This window comes from Nerophis ophidion, linkage group LG01 (assembly GCF_033978795.1).
Source record: "Nerophis ophidion isolate RoL-2023_Sa linkage group LG01, RoL_Noph_v1.0, whole genome shotgun sequence".
Taxonomy (NCBI): Eukaryota; Metazoa; Chordata; class Actinopteri; order Syngnathiformes; family Syngnathidae; genus Nerophis; species Nerophis ophidion.
This window is the reverse complement of record NC_084611.1, coordinates 17,503,295-17,522,822: the sequence shown is the minus strand read 5'-3', so window position 1 is coordinate 17,522,822 and position 19,528 is coordinate 17,503,295. Positions and strand designations below refer to the sequence as shown.

The window sequence follows — 19,528 nt, the reverse complement described above, 5'->3', positions numbered from 1 at the left end:
ATGCCCTTTCCCAACTACTTTGGCACGTGTTGCTGGCATCAAAATCTAAAGTTAATGATTATTTGCACACAAAAAAAAAAATGTTTATCAGTTTGAACATCAAATATGTTGTCTTTGTAGCATATTTAACTGAATATGGGTTGAAAATGATTTGCAAATCATTGTATTCTGTTTATATTTACATCTAACACAATTTCCCACCTCATATGGAAACGGGGTTTGTATGTATATATGTATATATGTATTTATTTGTGTGTATGTATATATATATATACATATATATAGATATATATATATATATATATATATATCTATATATCTATATATATATATATATATATATATATATATATATATATGTATATATATATATGTGTATGTATATACACATATATATGTATGTACGTATGTATGTATATACACATATATATATATATATATTTGTGTAGATATGTATATATATATATGTATGTGTGTGTAGATATGTATATATATATATATATTTGTATATATGTATGTATATATATATAGTGAATTAAATATGATATTTTATATATATCTGTGTGTGTGTTCATATATTCATAAAATGGCTGTATAATTGATATTAAGAGTAAGTGAACGTTTGATTCCTACCTTGTTTACTTCCGTGACGACCTCCTTTACGTAACCAATCAGAAATATCAAGCAGCTAAAATGCGCCAAAAATGGATAAGTTTGGAGAGCGTTTTGCATTTTTCCCCATAATGCTATGTAATTTCTAGTTTGTTTGTTTTTATTATGAATGAATGTTTTTTTTGTTTTTTTAATATCCACAAAATTCTGTTGACACTTGTGTTGGTTGGATTATTTTTTTTTTTCACCATGACTAGGGAAGGTTTCTCCGCAAAGTTTCATTCAGTGTGTTATAAAAGGTCATTGACCTGAAAAACCCTTGATGTATACTAGATGGCTACAAAATAGCAGCATCAGAGTTCACAGACTTTTAAAACAAGTGCAATTCCCTTGCGGGTAAGATTCCTTATTCATCTCATGACGTCTCACGGGCCAATTTAAAGACGTCCGCAAGCCGCCCCGGCCGTAGTTTGGACACTTTACCTCTATTGCATGTAGGGATGGGTACTGAATCTGTTTTTTTTTTTTTTGGCACTGACCGAATCCTAAAGTTTCACATAAAATCCATCGGTGCTTTGTTCCGGTACCGGCGTTGCGCCCGGTTGCCCACTCAGCATTCTGAGATTACTCCAGCAGCACTGAGTTAAGTTAATTATATTTATACAGCGCTTTTCTCTAGTGACTCAAAGCGCTTTACATAGTCAAACCCAATATCTAAGTTACATTTAAACCAGTGTGGGTGGCATTGGGAGCAGGTGGGTAAAGTGTCTTGCCCAAGGACACAACGGCAGGGACTAGGATGGCGGAAGCGGTAATCGAACCTGCAACCCTCAAGTTGCTGGCACGGCCGCTCTACCAAACGAGCTATGCCGCCCCAGAGCAGACTCAGCCAAACTACCACTTTGGCTAATGTTGCAATCTTCAAATTCCGAGAAGGGAACTTACTCAAAAAACGCTACAATTAAGTAAAGTAAGGCTCCACTTTTCCAAAAATGCGCTAGTTTGATGCTGACATGCATTGGCTTTTTTTTAACCGTTTTTATTTCCTCCTCCCGACAGGACAGCGACATCCAGAAGAAAATCGACCATGAGATCAGGATGCGCGACGGGGCCTGCAAGCTGCTGGCCGCCTGCTCGCAGAGGGACCAGGCCTTGGAGGCGGCCAAGAGCCTGCAGACGTGCAGCACCCGCATCATGGCCTACATGTCCGAGCTGCAGAAGATGAAGGAGGCGCAGGTCATGCAGAAGGTCGCGCGGAGGTCATCGGAGGCCGGCGTCATGGACGCCAGACTGCCGTGCAAAGGGAGAGTGGCCATATCAGGCAAGTATCCGGGACAACGTGACTTATATCAAACCTGTGATCGACATTTAAAGGCCTACTGAAACCCACTACTACCGACCACGCAGTCTGATAGTTTATATATCAATGATGAAATATTAACATTGCAACACATGCCAATACGGCCTTTTTAGTTTACTAAATTGCAATTTTACATTTCCCGCTGTGTTTGTGTGGCTAAAGGCTAAAAGCTTCCCACCTCCATCTTTCTACTTTGACTTCTCCATTCTTAATTGAACAAATTGCAAAAGATTCTGCAACACAGATGTCCAGAATACTGTGTAATTATGCGATTAAAGCAGACTACTTATAGCTTGGATCGGGCTGGAAAATAATGTCCGCTACAACTGGTGACGTCAAACGCACGCGTCATCATACGCTTCACCATACCGCGACGTTTTGCGGTCAAGCGAACATGGATCCCCGACTACATGTCAACCGGCAGTTTTCGGTGAGAAAATTGTGGTAATAAGTCGCCTCTTACTGGAGACATCAGCGGAGCTTCCGTCCTGCTGCAGCTTCGTGACTTCCCTCAGAGACTCTGGCGTCAACACACCCGTGGCCACACCCCTCCGACTTTCAGGTACTATTTAATCTCACTAAAACACTAGCAACACAATAGGCAGATAAGGGATTTTCCAGAATTATCATAGGAAATGTCTAATAACAGCAATCACATTTTTTTTTTTCCTAGTCCTTCACTCTAAATTTCCTCATCCATGAATCTTTCACCCTCGCTCTAATTAATTGGGAAATTGTCGCTTTCTCGGTCCGAATAGCTCTAGCTGCTGCTGGCTATGATTGTAAACAATGTGAGGATGTGAGGAGCCCTACAACCCGTGACGTCACGCCCACATCGTCTGCTACTTCCGGTAAAGGCAAGGCTTTTTTTATTAGCGACCAAAAGTTGCAAACTTTATCGTGGATGTTCTCTACTAGATCCTTTCAGCAAAAATATGGCAATATCGCGAAATGATCAAGTATAACACATAGAATGGACCTGCTATCCCCGTTTAAATAAGAAAATCTCATTTCAGTAGGCCTTTAAAACACTTCCTCAAGGTCTACATAATATTAGGTTTTCCTTTGGTGTAAATTTTGCTTCATTTCAGCAAAAATATGGCAATATCGCGAAATGATCAAGTATGACACATAGAATGGACCTGCTATCCCCGTTTAAATAAGAAAATTTCATTTCAGTAGGCCTTTAAAACACTTCCTCGAGGTCTACATAATATTAGGTTTTCCTTTGGTGTAAATTTTGCTTCAAAGTCACTTTTATAACCCAGTTTTGCGCATAAAACCACACCCCACCCTCTCCAAAAGTAGCACAATGTATTTACACTATCTAAATATGTATTCTAAGGTCGTCACAGCTATTTTATTTTCCAGACACTGTTGAAAATAAACACTAAACAGTGTATAGATTCACTCGGCCACTACAAAGGGTACACTGCCACATTATCCAAAGGATAGAAAAACGCTGTTTTCAGCTGCATTAATGTCGCTGCAAGTTACACGCCCGTGTTATCATGCACATGCCAAAACTGGATGAAAATAATATTTTAGTCCACCTTTTTTGTGTTTTCTCGTAGCTTGAGAGCTGGACTCAATATGCAAACAAAAACATCCACCTCGCTGTGATGTCACTACATGGCCAGACTGAGAACTCCGTGAACAAAGGCATCTAAAAACTGCGTGCAGGCTATTTTTATACACAAGTATCCACCGTTGTAACAACATTTATGAGTCAGAAAAGACCAAATCCGTCACTATCTGCAGAAGCTAGCTCTCCAATCAGCTAAACAGACTCAACAACTCCACGGTGAAATTTTGGGTGAATTTACTTAGGAATTAGTGAAACGGAAACAATACAAAAAGAATGTTGTTGTAAGTTAATAATACTAACACAGAGACTTGTAAACGTGTTAGCATATTAGCTCATGCTAACGATGCTAGCGTCATTACATTACGATAGCCCGTACAAATATGCATGAAAACACTTCTACAAATATAATACATGGGGCGGTTCAGTGATTAAGAATTGTTTTAGTTATATTGTAAAACTTACTAACGTTGCTTGGAGTGTTGAATAAAGAATCCACATGAGTAGAACCGCTATGGACGGCTGGAAGATGAACTCGGCACCCAAGTTTAAAAAAATATAGTTAATTAATAAATAAAGCACTCTACCTGTAAATGGGAGGACACTGCAGGGAGCAAACTCGTTCATAAGATGGCACCTTAGCGCAAACAATCGAGCACTTTCCAGGTGTATTTTGCTATTTTTAGTATGGCTGTTATCGGAGAAAAATCCGTAACGCCGTAGGGTTCAAAGTGTATGAAGAAAGTAGCGGCTTATTGTCGGTAATTTACAGTAATTATTCACCATAAGTCAGACTTCTTATTCAACTTGTGACGTCTTGCCGGCTATTATGAAGATTGTTATATGTGTTAGCATATTTGCTAATGCCAACAATTGATTACATTACGATAGGACTAACAAATAAGCATGAAAAAAGTTTAGTAAGTAAGAATTGTTTTAGTTATATTGCAAAACTTGCACATCTTGCTTCAAGTGATGTATGAAGAATCCATATGAGTAGAAACGCTATGGATAACTGGAAAAGAGAACGGCAGTATAAACAGAAGGGCACCGCAGCACCTGCAGTGAGCAAACTCCTCCAAAAGATGGCGCTGTCACAGAAACAACACCGAACCTTTTCTCTGTATTTGCTTGTTTGTTTATAACTATTTTCATTGGGGTCAGTGAAGAAAAATCCATGAATTAGCCACACCGTTTCATATGCCGCAGGGTTCTAAGCGTTGGAAAAAAAGGACTTTTTGGTCCATAAGTCAGCTATAGAGGTGTGGTTCAGGTAAAGTCTGGCAATATTTGATCTTCATGCAACTGACACTGATGGCAATCAAGAATAGACTAGACTTAGACTTCCTTTTTATTGGCATTCAAACTTGGCTTCACGGTGGCAGAGGGGTTAGTGCGTCTGTCTCACAATACGAAGTTCCTGCAGTCCTGGGTTCAAATCCAGGCTCGGGATCTTTCTGTGTGGAGTTTGCATGTTCTCCCCGTGAATGCGTGGGTTCCCTCCGGGTACTCCGGCTTCCTCCCACTTCCAAAGACATGCACCTGGGGATAGGTTGATTGGCAACACTAAAATTGGCCCTAGTGTGTGAATGTTGTCTGTCTATCTGTGTTGGCCCTGCGATGAGGTGGCGACTTGTCCAGGGTGTACCCTGCCTTCCGCCCGATTGTAGCTGAGATAGGCGCCAGCGCCCCCCGTGACCCCGAAAGGGAATAAGCGGTAGAAAATGGATGGATGGAAACTTGAACTTTATAGTACAGATAGCAACAACAAGTCAAATCAGCTCTGTTCTTTTCCTATTTTTCGACTGTTTTCCGTACCTTGGAGACATCATGCCTCGTCTGCGTGTTGTCGGAGGGTGTAACAACACGATCAGGGACGGATTCAAGTTGACTTACGTGGAGATTAACACGGCATGCTAATCGATGCTAACATGCTATGTAGGCTAGCTGTATGTACATATTTCATCATTTGTAGCTATATTTGCATCCAGCATTTCCCTCCACCACATTTAATGCCAAACAAACACTTACCAATCGGCGGATTTAAGTTGCTCCAGTGGTCAAAAGATGCAATGGTTGGTTAGCAGGCGATCGCCGAATAGCTTCAATAGTTATTCGCTCAATAGCTTCAGTTTCTTCTTCAATTTCGTTTTCACTATCTGCCTCCATACTCCAACCATCCGTTTCAATACATGCGTAATCTGTTAAATCGCTTTAGCCGCTGAAATCCGAGTCTGAATCCGAGCTAACGTCGGTATATCTTGCTGTTCCATCCGCCATGTTTGTTTGTATTGGCGTCACCATGTGACGTCACAGGAAAATGGACGGGTGGATTTACAGATAGCGAAAAATCAGGCACTTTAACGTATATTCAATAATGGGTAAAATTTTGAAAAAAATTTCAAAAAATAAAATAAGCCACTGGGAACTGATTTTTATAGGTTTTAACCCTTCTGAAATTGTGATAATGCTCCACTTTAAAAATGCAATAAGGGGCAGATATAAATAAATACATTACGGTATAGCTCGGTTGGTAGAGGGGCCGTGCCAGCAATTTGAGGGTTCCAGGTTCGATTCCCGCTTCCGCCATCCTAGTCACTGCCGTTGTGTCCTTGGGCAAGACACTTTACCCACGTGCTCCCAGTGCCACCCACACTGGTTTAAATGTAACTTAGATATTGGGTTTCACTATGTAAAGCGCTTTGAGTCACTAGAGAAAAGCGCTATATAAAAATAATTCACGTCACTGTTTAGATAAATATATTGCACTTTTTGCATATGCATCCACGTTTCTGGATGTATGTTATATTGTCTTTATATTCCAGCGAGTTAATCCATTTTTGTGGGGAATTGAGGGGATTATTATGATGCATTCAAGAGTCTTATATGATGCGTTCAAGGGTCTTAAGTATGGGACGCATTCAATCCCCAGTGAGTGTGCCTGTTACTCTCTGCACTTGAGTACACAGCCACCACTGCTGGCTACCAGTGGAACATACCAAGTGTGGACATATTTGTTCATGTGCCGTGTACGAGGCAGAGGACAGACCGATGCCAGGCACATGTGGAGGAATTGAATCCTGCCAGAACCACTCTTCATTAGCGCATACTTCACTCTAGTTATTGACCGCGGCGAGCGTGCTGACTGGCGCCCGCCGCCCATCACATCAGCAGTGAGGGCGAGCTGATTATTAACGATTATTGGAGTGGCGATAGCTGCTCGTGCCACAGACGCACGGCGGAGACATAACTCACATGGGGGGAGCAGGACAATAACGGTGACATGCTTAATTTCTTTCAGCCGGTTTATTACGCCAACGGATGATTAATGGGATTTAGACACACACACACACAAGAGTGGGTATTTGAGTCTGTAATTGAGAGCAGATAAATCAAATTGTCAGGACCGGCGATGAACATGTTTGTGGTCTAATCCTTATGTGTTGTCATGACAGATCTGCGTATTCCCCTCATGTGGAAAGACACGGAGTACTTCAAGAACAAAGGAGGTGAGGGGCCGCCCTATGATGCATGTATATGTGCATATATGTGTATAAATGTATATTTGTGTGTGGGTGGGTGTTCGTGTGTGTGTGTGTGTACGTACGTATTTGTAAATATGTACATTTAAATGTACCGGGGCGCTAATTAATTTCAAACCTCTTCTCAGTCCTGCGCTTACCAAAGGCATGCGGTAAAAGTAAGCATGCGCTAATTATTTCAAAACCTCGTCTCACTGCGGCACTTACCAAAGGCATGCAGTGAAAATTTGAGTGTGATGTAAGCTTGGACCTTAAATCCTACTGAATAGCTCTTAATCTTCTTCCCTTTATACGATTTCAAATTAGCGGTATTGAAATCAGCCTCCTCCATTTTGAAAATGATGATAGGGGAAGTGTCACTCGTGACGTCACGAGTTTGACAAGGCGGTAATACTAAGCATGCGCTAATTATTTTGCAAAGCGAGTTTGACCCGGCAGTAATTCAAGGCAGGCGCATACTATATGCCCTGCGGCAATTCAAGGAAATGCGGTATTTATATTTGTATGTGTGTTTTTATATATATATATATATATATATATAAATATATATGTATAAATATATGTATATATATATAAATATATATGTCTATGTATATATATATATATGTATATGTATATATATATATATATGTATATGTATATATATATATGTATGTATATATGTATATGTATGTATATGTATATGTAAATGTATGTATATATATATCTGTATATATGTATGAATATATATGTATATTTATGTTTGTATATGTGTATATATAAGTATATACTTATGTATTTATATATGTATATGTATAGTTATATACGTGTATGTTAATGTGTGTATATGTTGATATACTGTATTTATTACCATCCATCCATTTCTACCGCTTATTCCCTTTGGGGGGTCGCTGGTGCCTATCTCAGCTACAATCGGGCGGAAGGCGGTGTACACCCTGGACAAGTGACCATCTCATCGCAGGGCCAACACAAATAGACAGACAACATTCACACACTAGGGTCAATTTAGTGTTGCCAATCAACCTATCCCCAGATGCATGTCTTTGGAGGTGGGAGGAAGCCGGAGTACTCGGAGGGAACCCACGCATTCACGGGGAGAACATGCAAACTCCGCACAGAAACCCTGACTACTCAGGACCTTTGTATTGTGAGGCAGACGTACTAACAACCCCTCTTCCACCGTGAGGCCCCTGTATTTATAATCGAATGTGTATTAGTTTTTATGTATTTCATATATATATATATTTATATGTGTGTATATATTTATATACTGTATTTATATGTATATATAGATATGTATACATGTGTGTATATATACCCATATATGTTTGTGTGTGTGTGTATATAATATATAGATATATATGCTTGTGTGTGTGTGTATAAGTGTGTACGTATATGTGTATTTGTATATATGTATATTTAAATGTATTTATGTGTGTGTATATGTATACATGTACGTATGTGTATATACTATACGTATGAATATACAGTATGTACATGTATGTTTTATGTGTATATATGTATATACTTATGTATGTGTATGTTTGTGTGTATATGTTGATATACTGTATTTATATTCATATATGTATATTTCTTTATATGTATTTCATATATATATGTGTCTATACACATATGTGTGTGTGTGTGTGTGTGTGTGTGTGTGTGTGTGTGTGTATATGTATATATATATATTTATATATATAGTAAAAGTTACATACATTTCTTGGGGTGATGAATGAAGAATCTATACAATCAATCAATCAATCAATCAATGTTTACTTATGTAGAGACGCTATGTACGGCCTGAAGACGGAACGGCACTTGTACTACCGGTTGAAAGCTCTAAAGTCTAAACAGAAAGGTACCGCAGCACCTGCAGTGAGCGAACTCTTCCAAAACATTGCGCCATAGCACAAACAATAACACACTTTCGGTCTCTTTGCTGTTTTGTTTTGTTTTTAAACTATTTGGATTATGACCATCACAAAATAAAAATCCATAACTTAGTCCAGTGGTTCTCAAATGGGGGTATGCGTACCCCTGGGGGTACTTGAAGGTATGTCAAGGGGTACGTGAGATTTTTTTCAAAATATTCTAAAAATAGCAAAAATTCAAAAAACCTATATTAATATATTTATTGAATAATACTTCAACAAAATATGAATGTAAGTTCATAAACTGTGAAAAGAAATGCAACAATGCAATATTCAGTGTTGACAGCTAGATTTTTTGTGGACGTGTTCCATAAATATTGATGTTAAAGATTTGTTTTTTTTTGAAGAAATGTTTAGAATTAAGTTCATGAATCCAGATGGATCTCTATTACAATCCCCAAAGAGGGCACTTTGAGTTGATGATTACTTTTATGTGTAGAAATCTTTATTTATAATTGAATCACTTGTCTATTTTTCAACAAGTTTTTAGTTATTTTTATATCTTTTTTCCAAATAGTTCAAGAAAGACCACTACAAATGAGCAATAGTTATAATATTTAATACATCAAAAACTGATGACATAGTGCTGTATTTTACTTCTTTATCTCTTTTTTTCTACCAAAAATGCTTTGCTCTGATTAGGGGGTACTTGAATTAAAAAAATGTTCACAGGGGGTACATCACTGAAAAAAGGTTGAGAACCACTGACTTAGTCGCACCGTTTCATAAGCCGCAGGTTTCAAAGCGAAGGAAAAAAGTCTGGACTTTCAGGTAGTTAAAAGTTTGTGTTGATATTGTTAATCCCTCAATAGCACTCATTCATCAGAAATGAAAGGAGCATTTTACAGTTAATACATGTGATCGGTATCGGCCGATCTCATTCATGCATGATCGGTATCGGCAAAATAAACCCTCGACTGGAACGTCCTTACTAAGAACGGTAACATCAGCTACAAGCTAGTCTTCTTGTCATATTTTTTTGGTTGTGTTTGTATTTGACTTTATCAAATGGATATATATTATTATTTGGCACAGCCGGTACGAAGCAGCAGGGGATAGAAAAAGAAATAAAAGGAAGACAGAGGGGGAAATTGCGGGGATAAGAGAGGAATAAGATAGACAACCACAAGAAACACAACAATAACAACAACAGAACAGCATCAGCCATTTGGCTATGTACAAATATGATAGTAAGAGTGAAAGCAGAGAAGCAGTTAGTGGAGTAAATATTAATAATACAGAAATGACAATAAATATTATTACACTACAAATGGAGCAATACAAATACCGATAGAAATAACACTATTGATAATGAATAATAACAATAACTAGATGAGGCAAATCCTGAAGGAATTACGTGTGAATGCTCCAATGCTGAAGTTGAACTGAAAATTCTGGATTTTTTTTTAGAATAGTTGAAGTAGACCACACAATTCCTGAACAGGCTGAATATTTTGAAGTGGGAACAGTTTCAATCAGATGAAAAATGTGGGAGTTGTGGAACTTTGAAGAACAGCATCAGCCATTTGGATATGTACAAATATGATAGTAAGAGTGAAAGCAGAGAAGCAGTTAGTGGAGTAAATATTAATAATACAAAATTGGGAATTTCCGGAAAAGTGGGAATTTTTGGGAAAATGGTAAAAAAAAACTTGAATGGTCAGAATGAGTTGAAATGGTTGGTGTTAGAATTTTTCAAATCGATGTAGAAATTTTGAAGTAGTAACATGTTGAATTGACAAATTTCGGGAAAACCTGGATTTTTTCCAGTTCAAAAATCTATTTGTTTTTTTGTCCTAATTAAGTCGAATGTTTTGACGCTGGAACGGTTGAAATTTGTAGAAAAATGTGGGAGGAGTAGTCGTTAGAAAAAAGGGTGGAAATTGGGCTTTGGAAAAGCAGGAATTCTGGAAAATCCTGGAATATTTTGGAACTTGGAAAAGGGGAAGTTTAAATTTCCAGAATGGTGGAATATGTTGAAGGTGGAATGGTTTGAATGGGGTGAAAAATGTAGAAATGGTGGAAGTTTGAAAATCTAGGAATTTTTTGAATATGTGTGAAAGCTTTGAAACTTTTACAAAATTAAGTTTATTTACCTGGTTAAATAAAGGAGAATGCATTTCAAGTGCCATTCCATTCCTAACCCATAGGGTTCAATATGATATCGGTCCACCTTTTGCAGATATTACAGCTTCAACTCTTCTAGAAAGGCTGTCCACAAGGTTGCAGAGTGTGTTTATAGGGATTTTCCACCATTCTTCCAAAAGCGCATTGGTGAGGTCACACACTGATGTTGGTCGAGAAGGCCTGGCTCTCAGTCTCCCTTCTAATTCATCCCAAACGTGTTCTATGGGGCTCAGGTCAGGACTCTGTGCAGGCCAGTCAAGTCTATCCACACCAGAGTCTGTCATCCATGTCAAGTGATTAGGACCTCTGATTGTGATCATTTGGATGGGTGGCCAAATACTTTTGGCAATATAGTGTGTGTTTGCTGTTTTTTTAGTGTTCTCCGTGTCCTCCCTCCCAGAGCTTCATCGCTGTGCAGTGTTTTGCCTCCTGCAGTTGGGAGGGGAGATCTTCGACACGGACATGGTGATCGTGGACCGCACGCTGACTGACATCTGCTTCGACAACACAATAGTATTGTAAGTCGCACAATGTTTTTTGTCATGCGCGCAACACAACGTGTCGGCTGAGGGCACGTACTGTTGTTGGCAGCAGTGAGGCCGGCCCTGGGTTCGAGCTGCGCGTGGAGCTGTACAGCTGCTGCTCGGAGGACGACTGCTCGGCGGGGAGCACGCCCAGGAAGCTCGCCAGCAAGCTGAGCTCCTCTTTGGGTCGCTCGGCCGGGAAGAAACTGCGGGCGGCCATGGAGCCCGGACCCTGCAGTCCTGTCAGCAATGGAGGGGCGTCGCCTCTTCTGCTGCCCGTTCCTTCTGTGCCGTAAGTCTGGGATATTTCACAAATAATTGTTAATTGCATGATCAGTTAAGAGGACGGATAGAACCGGTTTGGACTGTTAAGCACGACGTTTACACAATTCAGCATGCCCGAAAATGAGGAGGAGGAAGCAGAGTTTATAGAAAGAAAGGTGTTGAATAAAGTGACAAAAAAATTCAATAGAAATACAAAATGTCAATAAACATATAAGTTAAAAAAGGACGATGTACAGCATAGCTAGTAATAAAGTGATAAAAATAAGGATTTAAATAAAAGTAAAACAAGTGTAATAAGACATTAATCATTGTTTATAATTAATTGAAAATAAAAATGTAAATACTGAAAAAAAAGACAATGCACACCCATAAATAGTCTATTTACCCATTAATAGTCAATTTATAAATATTAGAGCTTTGTTTTTTTACTTAAAATGTTTTATTAATAAATTAAAAATATATAAAAATAAAAAATATGTATATATATATATATATATATATATAAAATCAGTATTAAAACACTTATATACACATTTCATACTTCTAACGAAAAATCTGATATTTTATGATTTTTGCTGCAATCAATAAGTTACATTTACGAACATCGCATGGTTACTTTTACACAATTCAGCGTGTCTGAAAATTGGAAGGAGGAAGCAGAGTTTATAGAAAAGAAAGGTGTTGAAGAAAGTAACAAAAAAAATGAATAAAAAATACAAAATGTCAATAAACATATGGGTTAAAAAAGGACGATGTATAGCATAGCTAGTAATGAAATGATAGAAATAAGGATACAAATAAAAGTAAAACAAGTGTAATAAGACAATCATTGTTTATAATAAATTGAAAATAAAAATGTAAACACTGAAAAAAAAGACAAGTAATGCAGACGAATAAATAGTCTATTTACCCATAAATAGTCAATTTATAAATATTAGAGCTTTTTTTACTTTAAAAAAAAAATTATAAATAAAAAATATGTTTATATATATATATATATATATACATACATATATATACAGTATGTATGTATATATGTATGTATATATATATATATGTATACATATTTTTTATTTTTATAATTGTAATCATATATATATATATATATATATATGTATGCATGGAAAATCTTTATTAAAACACTTATATACACATTTCATACTTCAAACTGAAAATCTGATATTTTATGATTTTTGCTGTAATCAATAAGTTACATTTACGAACATCGCATGGTTACTTTTACACAATTTAGCGTGTCTGAAAATTGGAAGGAGGAAGCAGAGTTTATAATAAAGAAAGGTGTTGAAGAAAGTAACAAAAAAAATTAATAAAAACTACAAAATGTCAATAAACATATGGGTTAAAAAAGGACGATGTATAGCGTAGCTAGTAATGAAATTATAAAAATAAGGATACAAATAAAAGTAAAACAAGTGTAATAAGACAATCATTGTTTATAATAAATTGAAAATAAAAATGTAAACACTGAAAAAAAAGACAAGTAATGCAAACAGATAAATAGTCTATTTACCCATAAATAGTCAATTTATAAATATTAGAGCTTTTTTTACTTTAATTTTTTTTTTATAAATAAAAAAATATAAAAATAAAAAATATGTTTATATATATATATATATATATATATATACATACATATATATACATACAGTAAGTATGTATATATGTATGTATGTATATATATATATATATGTGTATACATATTTTTTATTTTTACAATTGTAATCATATATATATATATGTATGTATGCATGGAAAATCTGTATTAAAACACTTATATACACATTTCATACTTCCAACTGAAAATCTGATATTTTATGGTTTTTGCTGTAATCAATAAGTTACATTTACGAACATCGCATGGTTACTTTTACACAATTCAGCATGTCTGAAAAGTGGAAGGAGGAAGCAGAGTTTATAGAAAGAAAGGTGTTGAAAAAAGTAACAAAAATTTAAAATACAAAATGTCAATAACAATGAATTAAAAAACGACCATGTACAGCATAGCTAGTAATAAAATGTTAAAAATAAGGATACAAATAAAAATTAAGTGTAACAAAACATAAATCATTGTTTATATTAAATTGAAAATAAAAATGTAAATACTGAAAAAAAAAAGACTGCGATGAGGTGGCGACTTGTCCAGGGTGTACAGCGCCTTCTGCCCGATTGTAGCTAAAATAGGCACCAGCGCCCCCTGCAACCCCAAAGGGGAAAAGCGGTAGGAAGTGGATGGATGGATGAAAAAAAAGACAAGTAATGCAAACTCATAAATAGTCAATTTACCCATAAATAGTCCATTTATAAATATTAGAGCTTTGATTTCTTTTTACTTAAAAAAATTTAAAATAATAATAATAGCGTAATATAAGTGTTATAATGAAGGCAACACATGATGTAAATGTCTATATTAGCTATGTTAGCCTACTATCGAAGGCTGACGCAAATCTTCGTCGACAGAAATGTTGTATTTAAATTTTTATTCTTCACATTTTCGCAACATTGGAAATCATTAGTAAAATGGAGGCTTGTCATAGGATGAGATAACTTCTGGATATTACTGGCTCAGAATGGCCAAAGGTATAGATGTGTGTGTCCAAGTTAAAGGAAACAGCAGGCTGTCTTCTTCTAATAGATTTATTACAATCTTTGCAAGCTGGGTAACGTTTGCTGTGGTCTGGAACAACATGGCACACAACTATCAGAAATGCAGCCAATATTACATACAGATAATGTGTCATGAGACATGCAAATATAAATTAAATACACAGAGTAACGAAAATTAAATGAGCTCAAATATACAAACGAGGCATACTGATGCAATATGTACATACAGCTAGCCTAAATAGCATGTTAGCATCGATTAGCTCGCACTGACCAAATATGCCTGATGAGCACTCCAGCAAATCAACAAAGCTCACCTTTTGTGCATTCACGCACAGCATAAAAAGTTTGGTGGACAAAATGAGACAAAGGAGTGGCATAAAACACGTCTTTCTGTGGCAGCGTCGGAGAAACTTCTTCGTGTAAACAAACTACGAGGAGTTCAAGGACCGCTGAAATTAGTAGGACAAAACGTCACTCTTCATCATTGAAGCATGTTCAATATAAACAGTGGGACTTCTAACAATTAGGAAGATTTTTCCTCCTACAGAAAATATTTTAAAACAAGAAAAAAACGTTTTTCTTCATCTTTTTCCATTTCCATGGAGCCACTAGGGCGACGATAAAGAGCCGCGGGTTTGGCGACAGAATAGTGTTTGATGAAAAAGACTTTTATTCCAACCACGTGTCCATCACCCCTAGGGGCCCCAAGTACCACCTGCTGGCTCATACCACCCTGTCGCTGTCACACGTCCAGGACAGTTTCCGCACACACGACTTCACCATCTCCGGCAACGGTGAGTGGCAGCCTCTATATTTTTAGTATTTTTATTTTTTTTTTAATTTCCTTCCTCTCAGCCAAATTAGCCATCTGTCCTTTTTTTTTTTTGCTTTCGTCACCGCATCGCTGCACTCACATTGTGTCCCTGCACTCGCTGCACGTTCCACCCGCATATTCTCTTGACAGAAAACCATTGTAGGGGTCTCGCTTGTACCAGGGGGGGGTCAGCTTGAAATAATACAGGGACCTCCTTCCTCACACACCAGATGCCCACTGTTGTTTTCTTAAGCCATCTTGTAAACTTTCATTGCAGCTTTCGCACCTCCATGCCTTGTTTCTCCCAATGGGGGGCATTGTATTAATTGTGTGTGTGTGTGTGTGTGTGTGTGTGTGCACAGAGGAGTGCTCATACTGGCTGCCCCTCTATGGAAGTGTGTGTTGCCGCCTGGCAGCCCAGCCTCACTGTATGACCAAACAGATGATGAGCGGACCTTTGAAGGTGTCGGTAAGTAGTGCCTAGAATCCATAATGCAATACACCAGAACCTCCATTTACCAGATTCATTGGTTATCCAACAGACTCTTAAATAGAAAAGTTTGTATAGGACAAGGGTCGGCAACCCAAAAATATATATATATACCGTATTTTTCGGACTATAAGTCGCAGTTTTTTTCATAGTTTGGCCAAGGGTGCAACTTATACTCAGGAGTGACTTATGTGTTAAATCAGTGTTCCCCAACCACCGGGCCGCGGCCCGATTGGTACCGGGCCGCAGAATAATTTATTATTAATTTTTATTTAAAAAATTTTTTTTTTAAAAATGTATTTTTATTAAATCAACATAAAAAACACAATATACACTTACAATTAGTGCACCAACGACAAAAACCTCCCTTTTTCATGCCAAAAACGTCCCTTTTTCATGACAAAAACGTCCCTTTTTCATGACAAACAAAAAAAATAAATAAAATGGATTCCCCCCCGGGCCGCGGGACAAATTATTAAGCATTGACCGGTCCGCGGATACAAAAAGGTTGGGGACCACTGTGTTAAATTATTAACACATTACCGTAAAATATCAAATAATATTATTTAGCTCATTCACGTAAGAGACTAGACGTATAAGATTTCATGGGATTTATCGATTAGGAGTGACAGATTGTTTGGTAAACATATATCATGTTCTATATGTTATAGTTATTTGAATGACTCTTACCATAATATGTTAGGTTAACATAGCAGGCACCTTCTCAGTTGGTTATTTATGCCTCATATAACGTACACTTATTCAGCCTGTTGTTCACTATTCTTTATTTATTTTAAATTGCCTTTCAAATGTCTATAGTTAGTGTTGGGTTTTATCAAATACATTTCCCCCCAAAATGCGACTTATACTCCAGTGCGACTTATATGTTTTTTCCCTTCTTTATTATGCATTTTCGGCAGGTGCGACTTATACTCCGAAAAATACGGTATATACATGCATACGTACAGTATATATATGTGCATGTGCATATATACAAACCCCGTCTCCATATGAGTTGGGAAATTGTGTTAGATGTAAATATAAACAGATAACCTAATTTGCAAAACATTTTCAACCCATATTCAGTTGAATATGCTACAAAGACAACATATTTGATGTTCAAACTGATAAACATTTTTTTTTTTTGCAAATAATCATTAACTTTAGAATTTGATGCCAGTAACACGTGACAAAGAAGTTGGGAAAGGTGGCAATAAATACTGATAAAGTTGAGGAATGCTCATCAAACACTTATTTGGAACATCCCTCAGGTGTGTAAGCTAATTGGGAACAGGTGGGTGCCATGATTGGGTATAAAAACAGCTTCCCAAAAAATGCTCAGTCTTTCACAAGAAAGGATGGGGCGAGGTACACCCCTTTGTCCACAACTGCGTGAGCAAATAGTCAAACAATTTAAGAACAACGTTTCTCAAAGTGCAATTGCAAGAACTTTAGGGATTTCAACATTTACGGTCCATAATATCATCAAAAGTTTCAGAGAATCTGGAGAAATCACTCTACGTAAGCGGCATGGCCAGAAACCAACATTGAAAGACCGTGACCTTCGATCCCTCAGACGGCACTGTATCAAAAACCGACATCAATCTCTAAATGATATCACCACATGGGATCAGGAACACTTCAGAAAACCACTGTCACTAAATACAGTTTGTTGCTACATCTGTAAGTGCAAATTAAAGCTCTACTATGCAAAGTGAAAGCCATTTATCAACAACATCCAGAAACGCGGCCGGTTTCTCTGGGCCCGAGATCATCTAAGATGGACTGATGCAAAGTGGAAAAGTGTTCTGTGGTCTGACGAGTCCACATTTCCAATTTTTGGGGGGAAATATTGGACATCGTGTCATCCGGACCAAAGGGGAAGCGAACCATCCAGACTGTTATGGACGCAAAGTTCAAAAGCCAGCATCTGTGATGGTATGGGGGTGCATTAGTGCCAAAGGCATGGGTAACTTACACATCTGTGAAGGCACCATTAATGCTGAAAGATACATACAGGTTTTGGAGCAACATATACTGCCATTCAAGCAACGTTATCATGGACGCTCCTCCTTATTTCAGCAAGACAATGCAACACCACGTGTTACAACAGCGTGGCTTCATAGTAAAAGAGTGCGGGTACTAGACTGATCTGCCTGTAGTCCAGACCTGTCTCCCATTGAAAATTTTGAAGCCTAAAATACAACAACAGAGACCCCGGACTGTTGAACAACTTAAGCTGTACATCAAGCAAGAATGGGAAAGAATTCCACCTGAAAAGCTTCAAAAATGTGTCTCCTCAGTTCCCAAACGTTTATTGAGTGTTGTTAAAAGAAAAGGTGATGTAACACAGTGGTGAACATGCCCTTTCCCAACTACTTTGGCACGTGTTGCAGCCATGAAATTCTGAGTTAATTATTATTTGCAAAAAAAAAAAGTTTAGGAGTTTGAACATCAAATATCTTGTCTTTGTAGAGCATTCAATTGAATATGGGTTGAAAAGGATTTGCAAATCATTGTATTCCGTTTATATTTACATCCAACACAATTTCCCAACTCATATGGAAAGGGGGTTTGTGTATATATATATATATATATATATATATATATATATATATATATATATATATATATATATATATATATATATATACTGGTTTTGAGTTGACAAATACCAAAATAGCCCCCACATCCTTTGTTTCTTCGGTCTGTTTGGACAACTTTTTGCCACCGGTTCTTGTCTTTTCTCCGCCATTGCTCGGCTGACCTGTTTCCCCACTATGCCCCGGCAGCAGTTGGGAGGTGAGCGCCACAGCTGGACTAACGTGCACGGCGTCCTGAAAGGAAGCAGCCTGTGCTGCTACCAACGACCGGAAGACGTGGAAGACAACGTAGACCCAGCCTTCACTATCGCCATCAACAAGGTCGGAAACAAAAGTCCCTATTTATAACAAAAAAAACAACAACACCTTTTTGAATGTTGATTATTATTATGATAGATAGATGGATGGATGGATAGATAGATAGATAGATAGATAGATAGATAGATAGATAGATAGATAGATAGATAGATAGATAGATAGATAGATAGGTCTTTATTGTCATTGCACAAGTACAACAAAACTTGGTTTTCATCCCACTGGGTTGTGAGTTTTTCCTTGCCCTTATGGGGGATCTCAATCAATCAATGTTTATTCATATAGCCCTAAATCACAAGCGTCTCAAAGGGCTGCACAAGCCACAACGACATCCGCGGTTCAGCGCCCACATAAGGACAAGGAAAAACTCACAACCCAGTGGGACATCGATGAGAATGACTAAGAGAAACCTTAGAGAGGACCGCAAATATGGGTAACCCCAACCCTCTCGGGGAAACCGGATGCAATGGATGTCGAGTGGGTCTGACATAATATTGTGAAAGTCCAGTCCGTAGTGGATCTAACATAAGAGTGAGAGTCCAGTCCATAGTGGATCTACTGTAACATATTATTGTGAAAGTCCAGTCCATAGTGGATCCAACATAAGAGTGAGAGTCCAGTCCATAGTGGATCTACTGTAACATATTATTGTGAAAGTCCAGTACATAGTGGATCTAACATAAGAGTCAGAGTCCAGTCCATACTGGATCTA

General features: G+C 37.5%; 1 protein-coding gene across 5 annotated transcripts in view; it reads left to right on the top strand.

Annotated features, from left to right (window-relative positions):
• Nucleotides 1-19,528, top strand: part of rtkna (rhotekin a) — a 220,869-nt gene that overhangs the window by 183,945 nt on the left and 17,396 nt on the right. For all 5 annotated transcript variants that reach the window (XM_061897575.1, XM_061897585.1, XM_061897592.1 and 2 more), the window contains exons 2-8: nucleotides 1,672-1,933; nucleotides 7,013-7,066; nucleotides 11,561-11,678; nucleotides 11,752-11,976; nucleotides 15,294-15,388; nucleotides 15,771-15,877; nucleotides 18,691-18,822. In XM_061897575.1, the coding sequence (XP_061753559.1) occupies nucleotides 1,672-1,933; nucleotides 7,013-7,066; nucleotides 11,561-11,678; nucleotides 11,752-11,976; nucleotides 15,294-15,388; nucleotides 15,771-15,877; nucleotides 18,691-18,822 (993 nt within the window). The remainder of the gene's footprint in view (nucleotides 1-1,671; nucleotides 1,934-7,012; nucleotides 7,067-11,560; nucleotides 11,679-11,751; nucleotides 11,977-15,293; nucleotides 15,389-15,770; nucleotides 15,878-18,690; nucleotides 18,823-19,528) is intronic.